The sequence below is a fragment of the Chelonoidis abingdonii genome, chromosome 15 (genome assembly GCF_003597395.2).
Source record: "Chelonoidis abingdonii isolate Lonesome George chromosome 15, CheloAbing_2.0, whole genome shotgun sequence".
NCBI lineage: Eukaryota > Metazoa > Chordata > Testudines > Testudinidae > Chelonoidis > Chelonoidis abingdonii.
In genome coordinates, this window is record NC_133783.1 from 55,431,060 (window position 1) to 55,450,380 (window position 19,321).

Genomic DNA, 19,321 nt, shown 5'->3' on the forward strand with positions numbered 1-19,321 from the left:
TTAAAAAAAAAACAAAAAAAAAACCCATTTATGGAAACACTTCCATTAGTCTTAAATTTTGAAAAAAAAAAATTAAACAAAATTTAAATTTTGGACCAAATTTGAATTAGCAGAATCCCGTCATGTTATAAAGGTCTTAAAATATTTTTCCCCCATTTTAATATGCAATTTTTGCACTTAATTCCAAATTACTACCTCCTTCCCCACCACCTCCTAGAGCCTAAATTCTGGAATTTTTCTACAGCATTCAAACACTTCAGCACTACTGAAACACAGCTGCATTATACCCTCTCAGTCCTGATCCTGAACTGGTATTAGCTAGCATAGAGCCATGGCCATAGAAGATAGTGTTCTGTGCACTAGTTACCTCACCCATTCAAGCAGCCCCACTGAAAATCAACCAGACTTCTCACATATATAGTTATTTAACTGCTCGTTTGTGTGACTGGGGCCTAATCAGGATTTTGGGAAGGTTTACCAAGCATGCCAATATCCATCTAAAAATATTAACTATGGATTGCTATATTCAAGAAATGTGGGCTCATGTAATATTGATATGGCTATAGTCCAAAACACCTAATGTATACACACTGCACTAGTGAAAAATGGAGATTGAAACCAGTGGGATTTACCAATGTAAATCACGGTGTGGCAAACCCAGTCTCAGTGTGGGTGTACTGCACCAATATATTAGTGTCAAGTAATAAATAAATAATAAAAAATCCCAGTATAGACAGGACCTCAAGGTCGTAGCATAATGCAGTCCTTTTATCCACAAACCTGCCATTGGCTATAGTGGGAGATACACAAGAAAAGATAACTGTCCAATTAGGAAACAATATAGTAATTTACTCAGCCAACTGCATGTGCTGGAAACAAAACCATCCCAATAGTTTGCAATTTACTGTGGCAATCAGTTCTGTTTAGAAGTGCTGTTAAAAGTTTCTGCTTTCCAACATGTCCATACTATCTTCGGGAAAGCTCTGGTTTTGGTGGCTAGCATAGTTCTTAAAACACTCAGTGGAGAAACAGGCTCACAGTGCACAAAATTACTAGAGCTAATCAAACACTGAGGGTGGTTAAAAAAAATGAACATTGTTTTCCAACTCCTAATGATTGCTGGATAGAAGAATGATCCAACTTTTATCATTCACTGTTTATTAGCATTTAGGCAGATGGGTTTTCAGCAAATGTTTGGAGGATGGTTATTCTCCATGTGAATACCCATATTCTCATGCAAACAAGCGTATCTGTGCAAAAACAAGAGGGGTCACTATTCATTATTCTTTTGTTTAAAAAGTTTCAGTCACCTGACCAATACCATGCTACTTAGGAGAGCAATCACTTATCACAAAGAAGAGCAAATTGTTAGCAAACAACCCACAGGCTGAAATTTTGTTGCATGAAGTATTCAGCAAATACTGTATCCATTCATAACCATCAAAATTCATTCCTGAACACAGAGGAGGAGGAGGGGCTGAACAGACTAAACTAATCTGATAGTTTGTTTGCAAAGAACAATTTGACCAGGCATTTATTATTTTAAATATAGCTGTTCACACTTCAGATGTCAGAGACATTTTACTAACAGGTAAGTATGATGTCTCTGACCTAGAGAGCTTACAGACTAGCACAACAACAGAAGAAAGGGGGTTTTAAGAGAGTGTGTGGAGACCAAACGACGACTTGGAAGACTGGCAATTAATTATTTTTTTAAATAAATTCACCCAAATGTAATTCCTTTGGATTTTCATGGAGTTATCCCTAAAATGAGTATGACCACTGCAATACATACATGAATGAAGTTACGTAAACTAGATGATGCTATACAATCAGCATAACAGAATCAAAGTAAAGTTCCGAGGCTCAGATTTGAATTTTCTTGCCTTTCATGGTGTGCTCTTATACCCATAATGTAAGAGGGAGGGGTTTGTTACACACACATCTGTCTTGTTTAATGGAAGTTTCACTTCTGAGGTAGCACCAGACACCAGGACACACACCAAGCCTACTTAACCACATATTTTTCCATTAGCCTGAATCCCATTCCTTGTATATAAGTCCCTTTTGATTTGAGGCAATGGAAAAACGCCTCAGCTAGGAGCCAAAGGACTTGATTTTGTCCCCACTGGAACCAATGGGAGTTGTGCTATTGAATTCCATGAGAACAGTTGACGGCCAAATTCTCATCATATTTACTCGGTTTAAATCTGGTGTTCATGCCACTGACTTCAATTTAGGTCAGAATAGACTGCCGTTCTATTCCAACACTTTAGGTTCATACAAAAATGAGTCATAATTAAACCAGAACACTAAGATAATCAAGCCACACATTTTTAACACCATTTCTGTGTGGTTTTACTCTGAAGAGCGACTCTGAACAAAAAAAAAAAAAAAACACACGTGGAGGAGTTATCTAATGTTTATTTCTTTTCTGTTTCCATTTCAAATGTACTTAAAATTAATTTCCTCTTTTCCTCCTTCCCCAACTGTCTGCCACGCAATTTTAACCTGAGATCTAAAAAAAGAAAATCAAGCTGGAGTCTTTCCTTCTCACACTCACTCACTCACACTCAGTAATAGAATAGAATCCAAATTTTGGCCTCAGTTAGACCTGTGCAACCCCAGACAATGCCCTTAATTATGCCTGTGGGTTTGTACAGGTGTAACTGACACACCCTGTAATTGAAATTTAACAAACAATTCATCTAACTGACAAAGAAGGAATAGAATACAATTCACTCTCTTCAACAGTGCTGGCTCTGGAGTGTTACTGGAGCAAGTAGCAGTAAAAATAGATTTTACAAGGTATTTAGGCACCCAAAGATGGAAACAGGAACCTTGTGGGATTTTTCAAAAGCACCTGGGCTTCTAATTCCCCTTGAAATCAGGGCCACTGCAGGGGACTCAATCATTCGTCTCTCCTGTTCTCTGCCTGTGGTAGTTTCATTTCCTGAGGACTGAAATGTTTTGGTCTAAACAAATATCTTTTGGCTTAATATAGGGGTATCTGGGTGAAATTTAATGGCCGGTCACATACAGGAGGGTCAGACTAGATGTGATGGTCCTTTCTGTCCTTCCATTCCATGAAACCTTTAAAAATCTGGCTCTAAATTACCCAAATTAGCAGATGCTGAATGGCACAGAAAACAGACATGTCATGTAATAAGTTTTCATTTTTACAGTGCAGTTCTTCAGATAGGACTGTACTTTAACATAATTTAATACAGGGGAGAGATAGCTCAGTGGTTTGAGCATTGGGCTGCTAAACCCAGGGTTGTGAGTTCAGTCCTTAAGGGGATCACTTAGGGATCTGGGGCAAAAACTGGTCCTGCTAGTGAAGGCAGGGGACTGGACTCGATGACCTTTCAAGGTCCTTTCCAGTTCTAGGAGAGGGGTATATCTCCAATTATTTAAAAAAAAAAAAAAAAGACTGCAGGAAGATGACAAACATATGCCCCTTGTTCTCAGCATCTCTTCTGTATACCGTTGGTCCCGACTCTCACCTCACTTGAAAAAAGCCATCCTCCTTACCCCCATGATTACATACTTACTCCCTGATCCTGCTAACACCTATGCTTGTGCTTAACTTTACCCATGTGAGCAATCCCACTGAGTATTCAGGTGAGTGAAGTTAAACACGTGTGAGTCTTTGCAAGGTTAGAACCACAGATGTGAGATGAACTCCCCTGAAGAGAAGCATCTTATTTACCTTAAAACTATTTACTGCCACACATTTTTAAAAAAATAAAAAAAATCCCCCAAACAGGCAGAAAATCAAGACTCTGAAACACCACTGATCATGCTAGTTGATGCCTGTTGATGTAGTAGGGGCTCTGCTGCACTGAATCACCACGTGAATTGCAACCAATGGCTGCTTTTACAAGATGCGTAGTATGCTTTGCAGCTGAATGAAGAACCTAAAAAAAAAAAAAAAAAAAACCCAGATACAAGCTTTCTGCTGTCATCACAAACTACAGGACCACATCTCAAGCAGTTTATGAATAGAAGACATCCGTTTCCTTCTTCCAATATCTAACTGGAGCCACGGCATTGATTGCAGATGCACATATTATTATTTGTTACTAGGTTTAAAATGACCATAGTAATCCAAAGTAAAGGGAAGGCTATTCAATAACCAAATACAAGAGATCAAGTGACCCTGAGCGATGCAGAATTATTATAGTACATATGTAACTGAAGAAGCCATCCATTACAGAGAAATTATCAGATTATAAAACACAAGGGATTGGGTGCAGGAAAGCAGCATTAACAGAGGCCAGTAAATTGCAATGGGTATATCCAAATAAATGCAAATGTTTTTGATCATTGCACCCACGCATATTAGGACTTTCAGGCTGGCAGGCACATAACTGCCTTAGGAGTTAGCACGTGTTTTAGACTAAATTATATTATAGATCTTACGTAGTAGAATGTATAATTACTTATACAGGTCATGACAATGAGTGAGCAAATGAACACAATTACCCGATCACCTATTCCATGCATGGAATTCCAAAGGAAATTCCCCTTGTGCGTACTTTACCTTGGAAATGTTAAAATCTCTAGATTCATATTACCAAAGGCATAGACAACAGGGTGCTACAAAAGTGAAGAAAAAAACCCATATGCTTTGAGAGGAACTGCATTCAGAAATCCAGGCACTATCCTTTCACAGGCTGTACAGAACAGCTGTTTTCACACTGAGAACTTGCACATGAGCAAGTTCTCACAACTTTTTGATGCAAAAATGCTGCCTTTGCTCAAACAAATCTGATTTTGTTAAGAAATGGGTCCAGGTCTACTTAAAAACTAGTCCATTTCCAATGGAAAATGCCAGATTTTGCTTAATAAAATCCCTGTATATACATTAGTCAGTTTCTTTTTGGGGTAACTGGCGTATTTTCTGGTTTCTAATGAAAAGTGACAAGTGTCTTATTTCAAGAAATTCTGGACTTAGTTATAAGTATTCTACTCTCCTCCTACTTGAAGGTGTACCTAGGCCCTGGTCTGACCTAGGCCCTGGAATGTAGTAATCAAATACTTTAGCAGCCCAACCCTTATTCATGTGAATAATCCTCTGACTTTATCTCACATTAGAAATCCCATTAAAGTAAGAAGGCAAGATTGGACCTTCTGGCCCCCACCTTCCTTGCGGATGCCCCCAGATCTCCTACCGCTCCAAGAAAAATGCACTGTGGAAAAGACTGTATTATCTCTTTCTGGGAATCTCTGCAGAGCTGGGAGGGGGAAGGGAAAATATGTGCCCACTCCATTCCCACCCAGCCTGGCTAGTCTCCACTCCCCCTCTCCAAGAGGTGGGATTTTGAAGTTGGGGGAACAGGGTTACAGAGCAAGAGATAGGACAAAGAGTTCTTTATGTATAGGTTCACCTGTGTATTTGAGGCCAATGATGGAAGAAGGGGGCAAAATTGAGTTATTTAAGTTATACAGCACCCAAAAGCGGTATCACATAAATAATTAGAAAGAGGTCTCTACCCTGGAAAGATTGCGAACTACAATGGCAGATCCCTACATGACTTTTAAAAAAGGCTCTGCTGAAGCTAAGGCTAAAGCAGTAACAAATAATAAAATTCAAACAGGGATACATCTGTGTAACTTACGCATTTAGGGTAAAATTTTCAAAAGTCACTATGTGACTAGGGTATGCCAACAATACAGCAGCTACAGCCCTAGCATAGACACTTCCTACATCAACAGAAGGGTTTTCCCCCCCATAAATGCAATTAAGCCACCTCTCTGAGAGGCAGTAGGTAGGTCGATGGAAGAATTCCATGGAACGAAGAATTCTTCCGCCGGCTTAGCTGCATTTACAGTGGGGATTAGATCAACCTACCCACATTGCACAGGGTGTGAAGTTTTTCACAGCCCTAAAGTAGGTCAATCTAATTCTTTGAGGCAGGCCTAACTTAACTCCCACTGACTCTTAATCTTTTCTTCCTGTTACTAGCATTCACATTACTGAATAAGCTATCCATTCTCCACATGCATCTGTACAGTGCCTGACACAACGGAGCCTGGATTGAGGCCTCGGTACTACCAGAATACTAACAACCATTAAAAAATAATCTGTAACAAATTATTTGCTTGTTCCCAAGACCCAACCTCATGCAGCCTATCAGCCAGATCCTTCTCCCAATGAGATCAATAGCAAAACTCCAGACTGACTAGATGAAAAACTTTAAGGGACTAGCCCCATCACAAGTGCAAACAGTCCTTGCTCCTGCAAGCAGGGAGTCCTATTCAAGCTAACAGGACTGTTTGCAAGAGTCAGAAATTGCAGCATTGAGTCTAAAATGATGCATATTGACTAAGAAATTTTTGTTCCTAAAGCAAAGCAGAGACAAATTTCAGTCAGTATCACCCTAGTACGGTATATCAGTCCAATTAGAATACCAATGCAAGATAAAGCATAATGCCTGGAACTGTCACCAGAGGAAAAAAAACAAATCAACTCTTGGGTTCATATAAAACAAGGACAATTTAATGATGAGTAGTCAAAAATGTGGCCACACACACACACTCTTTCACATACACAGAAGCAGTTCATCAAAAGTGAATCACAGAGAGAAAGATGAATTTGAACCCTTTATCCCCTGTCCTTTATAAAAGCTGCCACTCAGTAAACGGAGATTGCTCTAATTACTGTGACAATTCTGCACCCCATTCAAACAACTTTTGTGTTCTGGACAGATTTCTCTCCGAGTTTGAAATTCTTGGCCTGAGAACCACTCTTGTCTAAAAGAGGTTTCTCGTTCCAAGCACAGAATGCAACATTAACAAGTTGTTCCTCTTTTCAGCTCATTTCATTCTCCTCTTTTCCAATTGCCCGATTCAAAGCTTAATGGAAACTTGTCGAATCTTTTCTTCCCACAAACCCTGTAGAGTCCCAAAGCAATCTGTGCACAGGGTAACCACAGGAATCTCATATTGTCAATTAAAATTGGATAGACACCTGATAAAAAGTATACATACTAGAATAATATATATCACACATAAACACAGACATGCATATGTAACTAGGCAGATAATCACATTACATATATATTAACAAATCTGTAACGATTCCAAATTCCATTTTCATTCATCCAATTTCACTTTTGGTCTAGTTTTCATAGACACTCACGTTTTTTAAAAATGAGTTGAAGTTAAACACAAAATATACTTAACTGCCACAAGTAAGTAGCAGTTGATGTCAAGGCAAAATATACCCCCAAAAAAATGAATAAATAAATTAGGCCTCCCATCTTTGATGGTCTATAGATTATGAAGATATTTATCTGCATAAGGACAAAATATCCTTTATGGGGCAATGTATTTTTCTTTATACAATTATATTTTTGGCTACTACAAGTTATGTGCTTGGCTAACTCCCATAAAAAACATGACTTCTCTATTTAATACCCCTCCATTTCTTGTATAGATACAAAAAACTTAGTTCTATTTTGGGGGGAAATATGGGGAGGGCTTGGGCAAAGGGGAGAAGTAAACTAAAATGCTCAGTTTAAAGCAAAAACACAGACACAACAACTTGGCATCCAGACATGGAACAATAATTTATACCTCTAGACAAAGACACACATGGAGAAAAGAATCTCTCCTCTACTTTCCAAGGCAAACAAAAAAATAAGTAGTCTGGCTACCATCTTATTCTTCTGATATGCTCATTCTGATACATCTTTTCATGGGATTCTTTATACCAGTAAATATTTAAACATACAAACCACCCACAACCTTTCAGTAGTCCTTTGTTGAGTCTGGGAGCTCACCAATGCAGCTATCTATATATGTAATGCTGCACATAAACCCTATCCTATGGGTTCTCAAACTGGGGGTTGTGACCCCTCAGGGGGTCACAAGGTGGTTACATGGGGGTCCCAAGCTGTCAGCTCTGTGGGGCTGACAGTCCTGACCCCCCTCGTTACATTATATTCCCCCCCCCCCCTCAGATTCAATTTATAAGGGAGGGTTACATTCAGTGTGAAAGGGGTCACTAATACAAAAAGTTTGAAACCCATTGCCCTATCCACATCAATACTCATCTGTAATCTAGATGCTCTTGAACCAGTTTAACCCTTGCTTATCTATACAAGTTATCAACCCAAGCTAAACCAATTTAACCAAGAACAACTTCATTAGGGATTTGCACCAGTTCAACTAGACAGGATTTTAAAATGGATTTAGTTATTGTCCCTAGTATAGACATGGCCATATCCTGGAACAACTGATCTGATATAAACTGGGGAGCTGATGACTCACACGGAGGCTGGACCCTTTCTTTTGTGGCTGAGAAGCATCTCTTCAAAGTTGGAGGTGTTTTGTTTCTACTGTTTGTTTCCAAAATTCACACATGCCAAAACATTGTACTCTGCAGGATTTCCAATTTGGTATTTTTCTGAGGAGCCCTCTCTTTTTGGAAGTTCAACTGCAGCACCAGAGCGGAACTAAAAGACAGACCAGGGTTCTGTTTTTTATAGCACCTTTCACACCCTAGACACTGTAGAGAGCTTTACAATGCAGTAAGTTAGACACTGGTAAAGCAGAGATTGTGTAGTCAAACATGGCAGCCATTATGCATTCAAGAGTACTTCCCACAGAGCCTTGGGCATTAAAATCATCTGTTTTACTGAGCAGAGGAAACTGTTCGCCAGGACACAAGGATTATCCCCTACCCATTTCAAAAAAAAAAATTGCCATGGGATCTTTAACATCCACATGGACAGGCACCTAAGAATTTGATTTAAATGTCTGGCCATATGCCTGAAAGAATTCAGCACCCTAAGCATCTGACAACAAAGAGAAACTATCCTCAGATCTTCTGTCCTTCCACTTCTTTCAGCAAGAAGCAAAAACATTTTAACAATGCAAATATATTTTTCCTCTCACCAATGCCTACTTGTCTCCTATACTTTCCATCATTTACTGTCATTAATTTTTTTTCCTCAAACTAAAACCAGCAGCTTGTGAGTCAGAGAACAATCATTAACTTTTACAACTTTCATACAAATCCACCTACTCACACCGGAAAGGCAGTATTGACTGGCAAGGTGGCCTCAAAGCATGCCCGGTAATCACTGGGAGCCTTCCATGGGGTGAGGGCCACGGGTTTCGATGTACCATTATTACAGAATCATGCCCCAAAAGTTGTTTTATTTATTTATAAAATACCTGTAGGAATCTAAAATATTACAAATCAGTGACCAGACACTATAAGAAGGGTCATTCGTTTGGAAAAAAAAAAATCCTTTTACCACTTTTTGCTAAACTTTGAAGTCAGGTCAGGACATACAGCCTGTTGAAAGCCTGTTGAAATCAATGGGAGACTTTTCACTGATCTCAGTGGTCTCTGGATCAGGCAGAGGTAAGACAGTCTTCCATTAATAACTGCAAGAGGGATACGTGTTTTCTGTATCAGAAAGCTGTTCAAAATGAACTAGATTATGGGTTTCATGCTACATTGCTTCTGAAGCCAGGAAGTCCCACTGAAGTTGATGGGACTTGGGTGGATAAGAAATGCAGAACTCACTACAGCTTTCCCTGCATACTCCCAACTAGAATGCAAAGACATTCTCTACCACAACATTTCTCATTAAAAAGTGGCTGCAGCGTCATTTTAAAGTGTCCAATCATTACTAATTCATTTAGGAACAACTCTAACACTACTCATAACGAATTAATTGGAATTAATCTGGCTGTCATGCGTGTTTCCTCAGGAATTCCATGTGTTATTCAGTATTACTAAAACACCTCCAGTGAAGTCACACAGTACCCCTGTATTTAGTTTAAGGAAACTTTAAATTGATTAGAACAAAATTACCGGTGTTTTTAGTGCATCATAATTGGCACAGCAAGCCGAAAGCCAGTTATCCTCTCAGTCCACATTTACAGCGTTACTCTTGCCCATTCATTCTGCATTTTCTTCAAGAATCTGGCTGTACGGTACATCTGCAATTCATTGACTTTACAATTTACCACATGTTGAGATGGAGAGGTCTCAGCTCCATTTGAATCACTGCACAAATATGCAAGTGATTTATCGTTTTAAAACTGAAGACTGCAAAAGAACGACTCCACTTTTCCTGAACATTACTCCTTCTGGCAGCCTATGGACAATTACAGTTCGTACTAATTAAGCTCTGTAAATGTGCTGTGCCCTGCTAATGCCTACCAGGCCTCAAATTTATTTTCATGAAGCCAAACTTTAGCTAGCAACTTAACTCATTCAGCGCTGGCCCCCACCGGTTGCCTGTGTATGACCCCCAAGAAGAATAAGGGTCAAAGCTTTAGCCTGCCTAAAACAAAAAGAATAAACTAGAATGGACTGAATTGCCAGCATGGAATTAGATGAGGAGGGAGGGGTGAAGTATCCTGGGAAATGAAAAAACATCACTGTTGATAACCTGTTAAAAAGGTACTACCACAGTATCTTTGTAATGTGGTGTTAAGGGATTCATATTTATCCCCAGAGGCTAATAAGTTACAGCATTCCATTGACTAGGAAAATGCATAAAGCCTTCAACTAAACTGCCTTTACATTTATTTGTGGAAAGAACAATGACAACCCCTCCCACTCCCATTTTAAGAGTCAGGATTTACATGATTTGTAGATGAAACCCATATGGAGAACAAGAATCGATTTCTTAGTCTTTTTCTCTCCCATTCTCCCAGCTTGTCCCCTGGTAGCTGTGATCTGGATGTGACAGTAATCTATTGGGATGCTGAAATCAAGAAACTGCTAGACAAATTAAAACTAGATTAATACCTAGGCACAGATTATTAATCATGTTGTCTGGTTTAAAACTCAAAGGCAAGAGAGAAGCACTTAAATTTTAACTACCCACTCCAGGAAAGCATGTTTAATCAAGAGTGAGCCCTGAACAAGCAGCTTTACTGAGTGAAGAAAATGTTTTTCCCTGTCCCCCAAGACTTTCTTGACACTTAAGAATCAGTCCCTAGCTCCCCAATTTCCCCTTCAGTCATTCACCCAAATACGTTTTTTCAAGTCTGTAATACTTCTCTCTGCACTTCAACATTCTCTCTTAGTCATCTAATAACTCTTCCCTGGCCTCTGGATTCTCTACACTTCCTCAGATACCATTTTCTTCTTCCAAATGCTACTTCCAGTGCCGCCGCCCCCCCTCCACCCAACACTTTCTTCCCTGCAAACTCAGATTTTTCCTTCTTGAAGCACATAAAACCTTTTCCATTCAACTACTGTTTCAAAGCTGACGATGTTAACTGCTGTAGTCTGCGTATGTTTTCACATAATGTATTTTTTTACTGAAGTCCTATCCAGACACCTTTAAAAAAAAAATCAGGCTAATAATACACATTTCCAAGATGCATTTAACTTGTGCATTAATCCTGGCATGTGATTTTTCTTTTTCCAGCTCAGTGGTACATCAATAAATTAAAGGGCAGTTCCAGGTATCAAGTTTCTTTAAGTATTCTGGGAAATATTTTGTTGGGTTGGTATCTAGATACACTACACAATACTGTCAGTGTGTTCATAAAGGATGCAAGCTGTAGTAACTTTTTTTTTTTTAATTTGGCTGTCTGCATTGTTTAGAATCGCTCTTGAATTTTTCTGCACTCCAAGCGTTAATTATAAACTTAACTATATCCTACGTAAAAAGCAAAAACACAAACCTGCAGTTAGGAGGAGGAGTGCAATATTCTTAGCTTTTTGGGGTTTTCATGATTTCCATCCCCACCCCCCAATCTCTCATTGCTTATAATTAGTGAAAGAAATTTGACCCACTGCCAGTGTCTGTGGACCTTGGATATTATAAGGCCAGCGTGGCGTCAAATATCTTAACATTCATAAGTGTTATAGGCTGTAAATAAACCCTGTGGATTTATGACCCTGTGCTGCTTGCCAGCAAATGACTGTGGCACATTTCTTTCAGCAGACCTGTCGAGGTGCAAGTTTGTAAAATTAACCATTTCCTTCACAAACATGCCCAATTATGAACCCAAGTTTAAGGCTTACTTGCATATTTACAGTAATTTAGTACCTAAAGAAACATACTCTTTTAAACCTCTCTCTAATCCTACAAACAACACCATGAAACAAAAGTTCTCACAACAGTCACAGTGTAGGGGGCATAATATCCTATTCATCTACAAACCATGGGGGACAATGTACACACAGACAAACACTATATCGCAAATACATTTTATATACAATCAAGCACTTGTTTTGACGTTGGGAGGGGCGAGGAGATGGTGGGAAGAAGCATATTATTTCTTGCCTGCTTCTGTCTGCACAAGAATCTTCTCCCTTCCCCCACTATAATGTCATCTACTTCCTGTGTAGGAGAGCATTTGCTAAATCCAGGTTGTCTCATGCTTAACTGCCAATAATCCAACTTCCACATAACTCCCAGACAGCTGGGAAAAGGTCCTCAGAGTTTTAGTCATGGCATAGAAACTCACGTCCACCCAAAAAATCTGCAGCTGTCCTTTCTGTACAAGGCATTTTTAATCTGATTTTGAAACCCAATCATGAAAATCTTACAAATATAAAATACTTTTTTACCTGAACTCTGGTTTACAATCGTCACTGAAAGCTGCACCATGTTTTTTTAACTGATTAACCTACATATATTTTTGTGTTTGAAGAAAACAAAATGCAAAATCAAAAAGAGAGAGGAAAGAACAGAAAAAAATCCAACACCAGTTAATGTACGAATACATTCAAAACCTGGAAAGGCATCTACTATAATTTTTCAAGTACAGATCAGCCACTGGTGCACCTATTAAAATGTTCAATTTCCAAAGCAAATATTATTTTTAATGAAGTGCAGTACTGCAATTATCCTGTACACTCAAGTAACAGTACTGCATTATATTGTTTTGCAAGCTCCCAGAAACATGAAACTTTGCTATAACTATTTTTCATAGCCCCTTCAGAGAGGAGCTGGCTGACCAACCAGTGGTGCATTTTCTCTAAAATGAAATCATATCAGGGACATTCAGATTCTTTATGGAAAAAAATTAACAGAATCCAGACTATTTACCATTGTATCCTACCAACACTGATTCACTCTGCTTCAGAATTAACAATCTACCTACTTAAGCATTCAGAAGTTTGATATTGTACGTTCCAACCAATTTATACCACAGGACCATCAATTCTAACATAATAGCATGTTTCTACACAATTCCAGAAACTTTGTTAAAAACACGTCCATTAAAAAAAAAAAAAAAAAAGTGAATAATGCACATCACTGAATGCTAAGTATCATAGAGCATTAAAGTGCTGACATATTAAGTTATATCTTACATTATTAAACTAGTTAGTGGATGTTAATACCATAATCCATATTGCAGACATTAAACCTCAACCATTAAGATTAGTACAGAATTAATACTGTCATATCGAAACTGAAATCTTAACATGCCTAACCAGAAATATTTCTGAAGGAGATGAAAAACAATTAGCATAAATACCAAAAGAAGGGCAAGAACACCTGTTCTTTTTCAGTACCGATAAGCATTTTATTGTTCTCTATTTAAAATGTAATGACCTGTGTAATTACAGTAATATTACATTGTATTGCAGGGGGCTTGGAATGTCACACTTTGAAAAGTGTTGTCAAAACAATTCAAGGGGGGGGGGGAAAGGACCACCATTAACCCTTCACACTTCAGCGTCTACCTCTTTTGTATTAGAAAGGATTATGTTTGATTCGGGAGATAAAGGAAAACATCCATTTTTCAAGTCTTTTTTTTAAGTTTCCTTTGCTGAATGTAAAACCTTAGTGAATGGGCTGCTCTCATATTTTGCTGTTCCAAGCATTCAAAATTCAGAAATGAACACATGATGCTGCCTTATGTGCAATCTAGTAATAAATCTCTCACTTGGAAAGCAAACAATTTAGGGCAAAGGAAGATGCAACAGCACTGATAAAAATATGAAAAATCTGCTGGACAATATTCTTAACAAAATATTTCTATTTGCTTGTTGAAAACATGAACTAAAACACTAAATGCAGGATTCAAATTAAATACAACTTCTCTGTTTTTAAACTTTGAAATGAAAACTATTTCCTTTATTATTCCTAATAGCCAGCTACCACAGTCCCTCTTCAAGTATATGCGAGACAGAGACAGAGATTCTCAGATACATTACTACATTTCTATTTGACTAGATCTCTCCTTAATGCGTATCTGTATTCTTAAAAGCCATCCACATCACTCTATCAAAGACAAAATTAACATTATACAGAAAAATCTTTGTCATTTTAAAATAAAATTATTACTATCAAGCTTTATGGAGTCTTCAACAATTAAAGTATTATTCTTGAGATAATGTATTATTCATCATAAGCAGATTTAATAATACTTCATAATTCTTTACATTCTTAAAACAGAAAAGAAGAAATCAGTGTTCTCAGGAGTTTGCTTCTGAACAACAAACAGCAGAAACATTTACAATTAACAAAAATTCTGCTAAACCAAAATTAACAAACAAACCACAACAGAAGCAACAAAAAAGAAAAAAAATATATGCTACACAACTACATCACCTTTTTACCTTAAACTCTGAAAATTTAAAGGATAGGGTATTAAGCATCTACACAATATGTATTTTTCTATATATTAAATAAGAACTATACAGAATTTTCTATACATTTCCAACTTGCATTTAAAACTAAAATCTAGCTGGTTTGGGATTCAAAGATGGTTTAGTAGACGTCAAGAATACACCTAGAACATACAGTATCTCAGACAACATCTATCCTGCTTATCTTTAAATTATTCTGCTTTCAGGCCTAAATGAATAACTTTAATTTTTTCAGCCATAATTAAGTGGCAAGCAAACACGGAGACATACAGAATGTGAAAGAAAAAAGGTGAAGATATGAAAAGGTTTGTAGTGCAAATAAAATTGCCTACTGGGAGTGGAAAAATCCCTTTTAGAATCCATCTGATAACACACTACAAGGCCACCTCCTTTGTCAACAATAAAATAACATGTAATCTTTTATACAATACCTTTAATTCATACAAATAGAACATTCTTATGAAGGCCTTTTTTAAATTTAGGGAGAAGGGGAGGAATATTTCCATTAAAGGTAACTACTAAATGATCTTTAGGTTCTAACAAGAAAAAAGAAGGTGGCAAATCAATGTAATAAGGAATTATGTCTGTTGTAACAAAAATCTGTGAAAAAAACCAGAAGACAAACAAACAAAAGTGATACCTCAATTAAGCTATTCTTGGAATACTGAAAGCATTTTAAGTTTTTAAAAAACTGCAATATAAAACTATTTGGAACAAAGTCATTTTGGTGGAACTCTGAGATCTTGAACCTAACGCTTATAGAATTTGAATTTTTTTTTAAAAAAGCCATGCACACACAAAATATATACATAGCAATATTTGAAGCAAAATATAATGCATTCAGTCCATGCTTTTCCCCTCCCCAGTAATTAAAATTAGAAAATGCAGTCACCCTCTTCCACAGTCTGAGAAATCATGGCACTTGAAAAGCAGACTTACAAGATAGTAACCATAATAAAATAAGTAAAACACTACCACATTTTTAAATACATGCAAAACTAGAAAAAATATTTTTTTCATATCTGGATCCCTCTATATTTACTAATCTAGGTTGCTACTGCCACTTTACTGAGTGAAAATAAGCCTGACCTGATGTTTAATATTTAAACGCTTTGAAACACTTGTAGATTTGAAAAACTGGACTCCTCCTAGACTTAATCCATTAGCACAGCTTCAACATCTACTGAACAGTAGATCTGTTATTTCAAATTGCTCTCTCATGTTACAACAGATGCGTAAATAGATACATGGTGATGGTGGGGGACCCTTCAGATTTAAAAGCACCTAAAGAATGCAAAATGACATCGCTGCGCAAGTGTAAACAAACACGTCTTAGCATTTTGTACTCCCCATGGGCTTACCATTCATAATTAAAACCCCTCCTTTAAAAAAAAAATTAGTCTTGATGTGTGTTACATAGAGATATACAGCACAATCAGTGATACTACAAGGCATCAAAGGAAAAACAGCAGCAAGAGACCAACCTACCCCCATCCCACCCCAAAGTTTAATAGAACCCCACTATCTGAACTACAATTACTTCCCTCCTCCTCCATACACACTTTCTCTTTTACCCAGGAAATCTGGCCCTTCATCCACACACACACACACACACACACATATTTTCAGCAAGATTATTATTTCTAGAATGCACTTCCAAGCGGGGGGTTTGTTTAATCTATTCATTTTTTTTAAAAAGGCAGTTTCTGTTTATTGTATCAGTCCTGGTCTGTGCTCTGCTCTAACTCTTTTCAGGACTCAGCTTAGACACACACAAATAAAGAAAGAACTCCTTCAGGTCTTTCTCCCATTGCAAAATAAGAGCTGTGTTTTTAGCTCCGGGTAAGGATGGGCTTTTTCTGTGAGCGTTCAAGAGATGGATTCATCTCCCTGATCAAGGTTTGTTCAGTTTAAACTAATCAAGCATGAGAGTTTGCAATTAAATGTCAATAACTCTCCCCTCCCCCCAAAAAAGTGTAAAAACTTGCCATAAACATACAGAGAAAGAGAGAGAGAAATTGCAGAACCAAAGTGAAAAGGCCAGACAACTTGCAATGGAATTTTTTTTTAAAAAGTTTCTAGTCTTACAAGATAAGAGAGAAACTATATAACTTGGAGACTCCTAATATAGTACATCAGTAGAGAGCTTCTGCAGCAAGGAAAGGGTTAAGGGGGAGGTTGAAAAAGGGAGGGGAAGAGACCAAGACGCCACTGAAGAAGGCAAAAGAAAACAGATCATTCACCATGGCAAATAAAGAGTTTTGTAGAAATCAAATTTGAGATTCAGCTGATGAGAAAAGAAACCAAAACACAGCCTGGGATTTATTATTTTTTGAAAGAAGGGAGACTCGAGAGGTGAAAAGACCTCCACGCAAAACTGAAAGTAAAGAAAAAAAAATATGGCGAAGGGTAAACAAATCCCATTCTGCAAAAGCCATGAAAGTTTGGAAAGTTTGTGACTAGGGGAAACAGAGGGGGGGCATGCAGGAGGCTTAGAGCTGGGGAGGGGGCGAGGAAAGACATTACAATCCTAGCAGTGAACGATCGGTTAAAACAGAGAGAGATGTATATGCGCCACTTACTGTTCTTGCAGTCGGAGAGAGCGATCCATTGGGGAGGTACGGGCTGCTCAGGTCGGGGATCATTATAAAAGGATAACCAGGGTATGGTGGGCCCTTAAACAACCCTCCATCTTGCCTTTTCGCAGCTAACATGGCGGGGCAGAAAGAGAGAGAGGGGGTGAAAAGGGGGGGATAAAAAAGAGAGAGCGGTGGCAAAAAACTTTGTTTAGAAAAAGTGTCTCTCCCCCCACCCACCCCCAGGCAAAGTTGTGCAGCCGGCCCAACTGCACAGCAGCGCGCCGCTGGGGCCGCACTGGGCTTCCTTCGGCAGGTCGCCCCGCAGAGCTCGGGGGTTCCTCGCTTTGGGGGCTGGGGAGGGTTCGTGGTACTCACCTTCTTCTAAACTTTCCCTCGATTTATCTCTGAAAGTTTCGGACCTAGGCGGAGGCCGCCTCTCCGCCTGCGGGGGCAGAAAGGAATGATTTGGGGAAGGGGGAAAGAGAGAGAAACAGAGTTACAAGTTTGTGCAGCGGAGGAAACTTAAAGCCAAACATTGTAGCAACATCACAACACCCCCCTCCCCGAGTTTTGTCGGAGGATTAGCCCCCTAAACACAGTGGCAAAGCAAAGCACAACTCCCCTCTGCCCCCCACCTCCGTCTGCCCCCCAAGCCGGGGGGGGGGGATTTTGGAGGGTTCCCCGCCTTACCTCCGAGTCTGAGGAGCTGTTTTGGTTCGTTTCTGATTCATTGACCAGCGAGGACTTGACATCCGCTAAATCCCGCTCGGCCGAGGAGTTGTCGGAGATCTTCTCCTCCTGTTCCCCTTCGTCTTTGAAAGAGATCAGCTCATCGTTGGCCCCCAAGTCGTCTCCTCCACCGCCGTTCAGCTGCGGCATTTTCCTGCCGGCTGACCCCACCAGCAGCAATTTTGCAACAAGGGAAAGGGGGGAGGGGGGGAAGAAAGGGGAAAAAGTTTGCACCGGGGGGGAGAAAAGTCCAAGGTGAAAGGTTTTTTTCTTCTTCTTCTTCTTCTTCTTCTTCTTCTCCTTCTCTGTTTCCTCCCGGGGAGGGGAAAAAGAAGGAGGAGGAGGGGAGGGAAATGTCTTTCCTTTCCTCTTTGCACCAGTGACTTTGGGTTTCTTCTTCTTCTTCTGGATGTTTTCCCCCCTCTCTCTCTCTTTCTTCCTTCCTTCCAGGGAGCTGATCAGCGTGCCAAGGGCGCACAAACCCCACACCCAATGTGAGAATAATAATAATTAAAAAAAAGAGACGAGGGGGAAGGGGGAAATTGTTTTGGAACAAAAAAATACCAACAAACCCAACAAGAAGTCAGCTGGCGGGAGGGGGGAGCCGCCGCAGATATAGGGAGCCCGTGCCGCTCGGGTTTGAGTGAGTTGAAGTTAGACTGAGAGCTTTTCAGTTCAAAGGCGGCGCTGATTGACAGATAGAAAAAGGGGGATCGAAATCCGGAGGAACGGAGAAGTCTGGGATCCGGGATTATTGACAGGGAGAGAGAAACACACTAGGCACTTAATGAGATGCAGGAGGGGCGGGGCTCCCCGGTGACGTGTGCATAACTAAACAGGTTTGGGGAATGAGCGAGGGGGAGAAGGAAGAAAGAGGAGGAGGGTGGGGGAAGAGGAGAACTAACAATGATCCTTTTTGGTAAGAGCCTGCGAGAGTTTGGGGGGGGAGGGAATGGATTGAAGGGAGACAATGGAGGGGGAGGAGGGAATGACCTAAAGAAAAACAAAACACAAATGCAAGGGGGGAGAGGAGAAAATTGCACTCTTACTTCAGAAGTAGATTTACACAAGAAGGAAAAAATATATATATAGGAGTTAGGAAGAGAGGAAAAGATGCCTGCCCTTGGGTCTGCTGTTTGCAAAGCAGTAACTTTTATAGAGCAAAGATGATTAACCATATACATTTGTATGCATAGGGGAAAGTGCAATCTCTCAGAGATTTTCTGTGGCGTTATTTTTATTGTGCGTGGTTAGGTTTTTTGCTTTGGTTTTTCTTTTCTTTTTTTTCTTTGTTTTTTGGTAGGCTTTTTTAAACCCGTTAAGATTTTTTTTTTTATTGCCAATCGTTGTAGGTAAGAAACTAAAATAATCATGTAATAAACCCCTTTTCTTACCCGGCGTTTTCTTCTTGCATATATTA

At 39.1% G+C, this 19,321-nt stretch overlaps 1 protein-coding gene across 36 annotated transcripts in view; it reads right to left on the reverse strand.

Annotated features, from left to right (window-relative positions):
- TCF7L2 (transcription factor 7 like 2) overlaps positions 1-18,698 on the reverse strand; it is a 198,123-nt gene extending 179,425 nt beyond the window's left edge. For 10 of the 36 annotated variants that reach the window (XM_032793554.2, XM_032793576.2, XM_032793550.2 and 7 more), the window contains exons 1-3: positions 17,863-18,695; positions 17,548-17,614; positions 17,176-17,300 (exon numbers count right to left, since the gene is read on the reverse strand). In XM_032793554.2, coding sequence (XP_032649445.1) covers positions 17,176-17,300; positions 17,548-17,614; positions 17,863-18,051 — 381 coding nt within the window. In that variant the 5' untranslated portion in view covers positions 18,052-18,695. Of the gene's footprint in view, positions 1-17,175; positions 17,301-17,547; positions 17,615-17,862 lie in introns of those variants that run through there. The other 26 variants (XM_032793575.2, XM_032793566.2, XM_032793564.2 and 23 more) reach the window with 6 other exon arrangements.
- Positions 18,699-19,321: the final 623 nt, after the last annotated feature.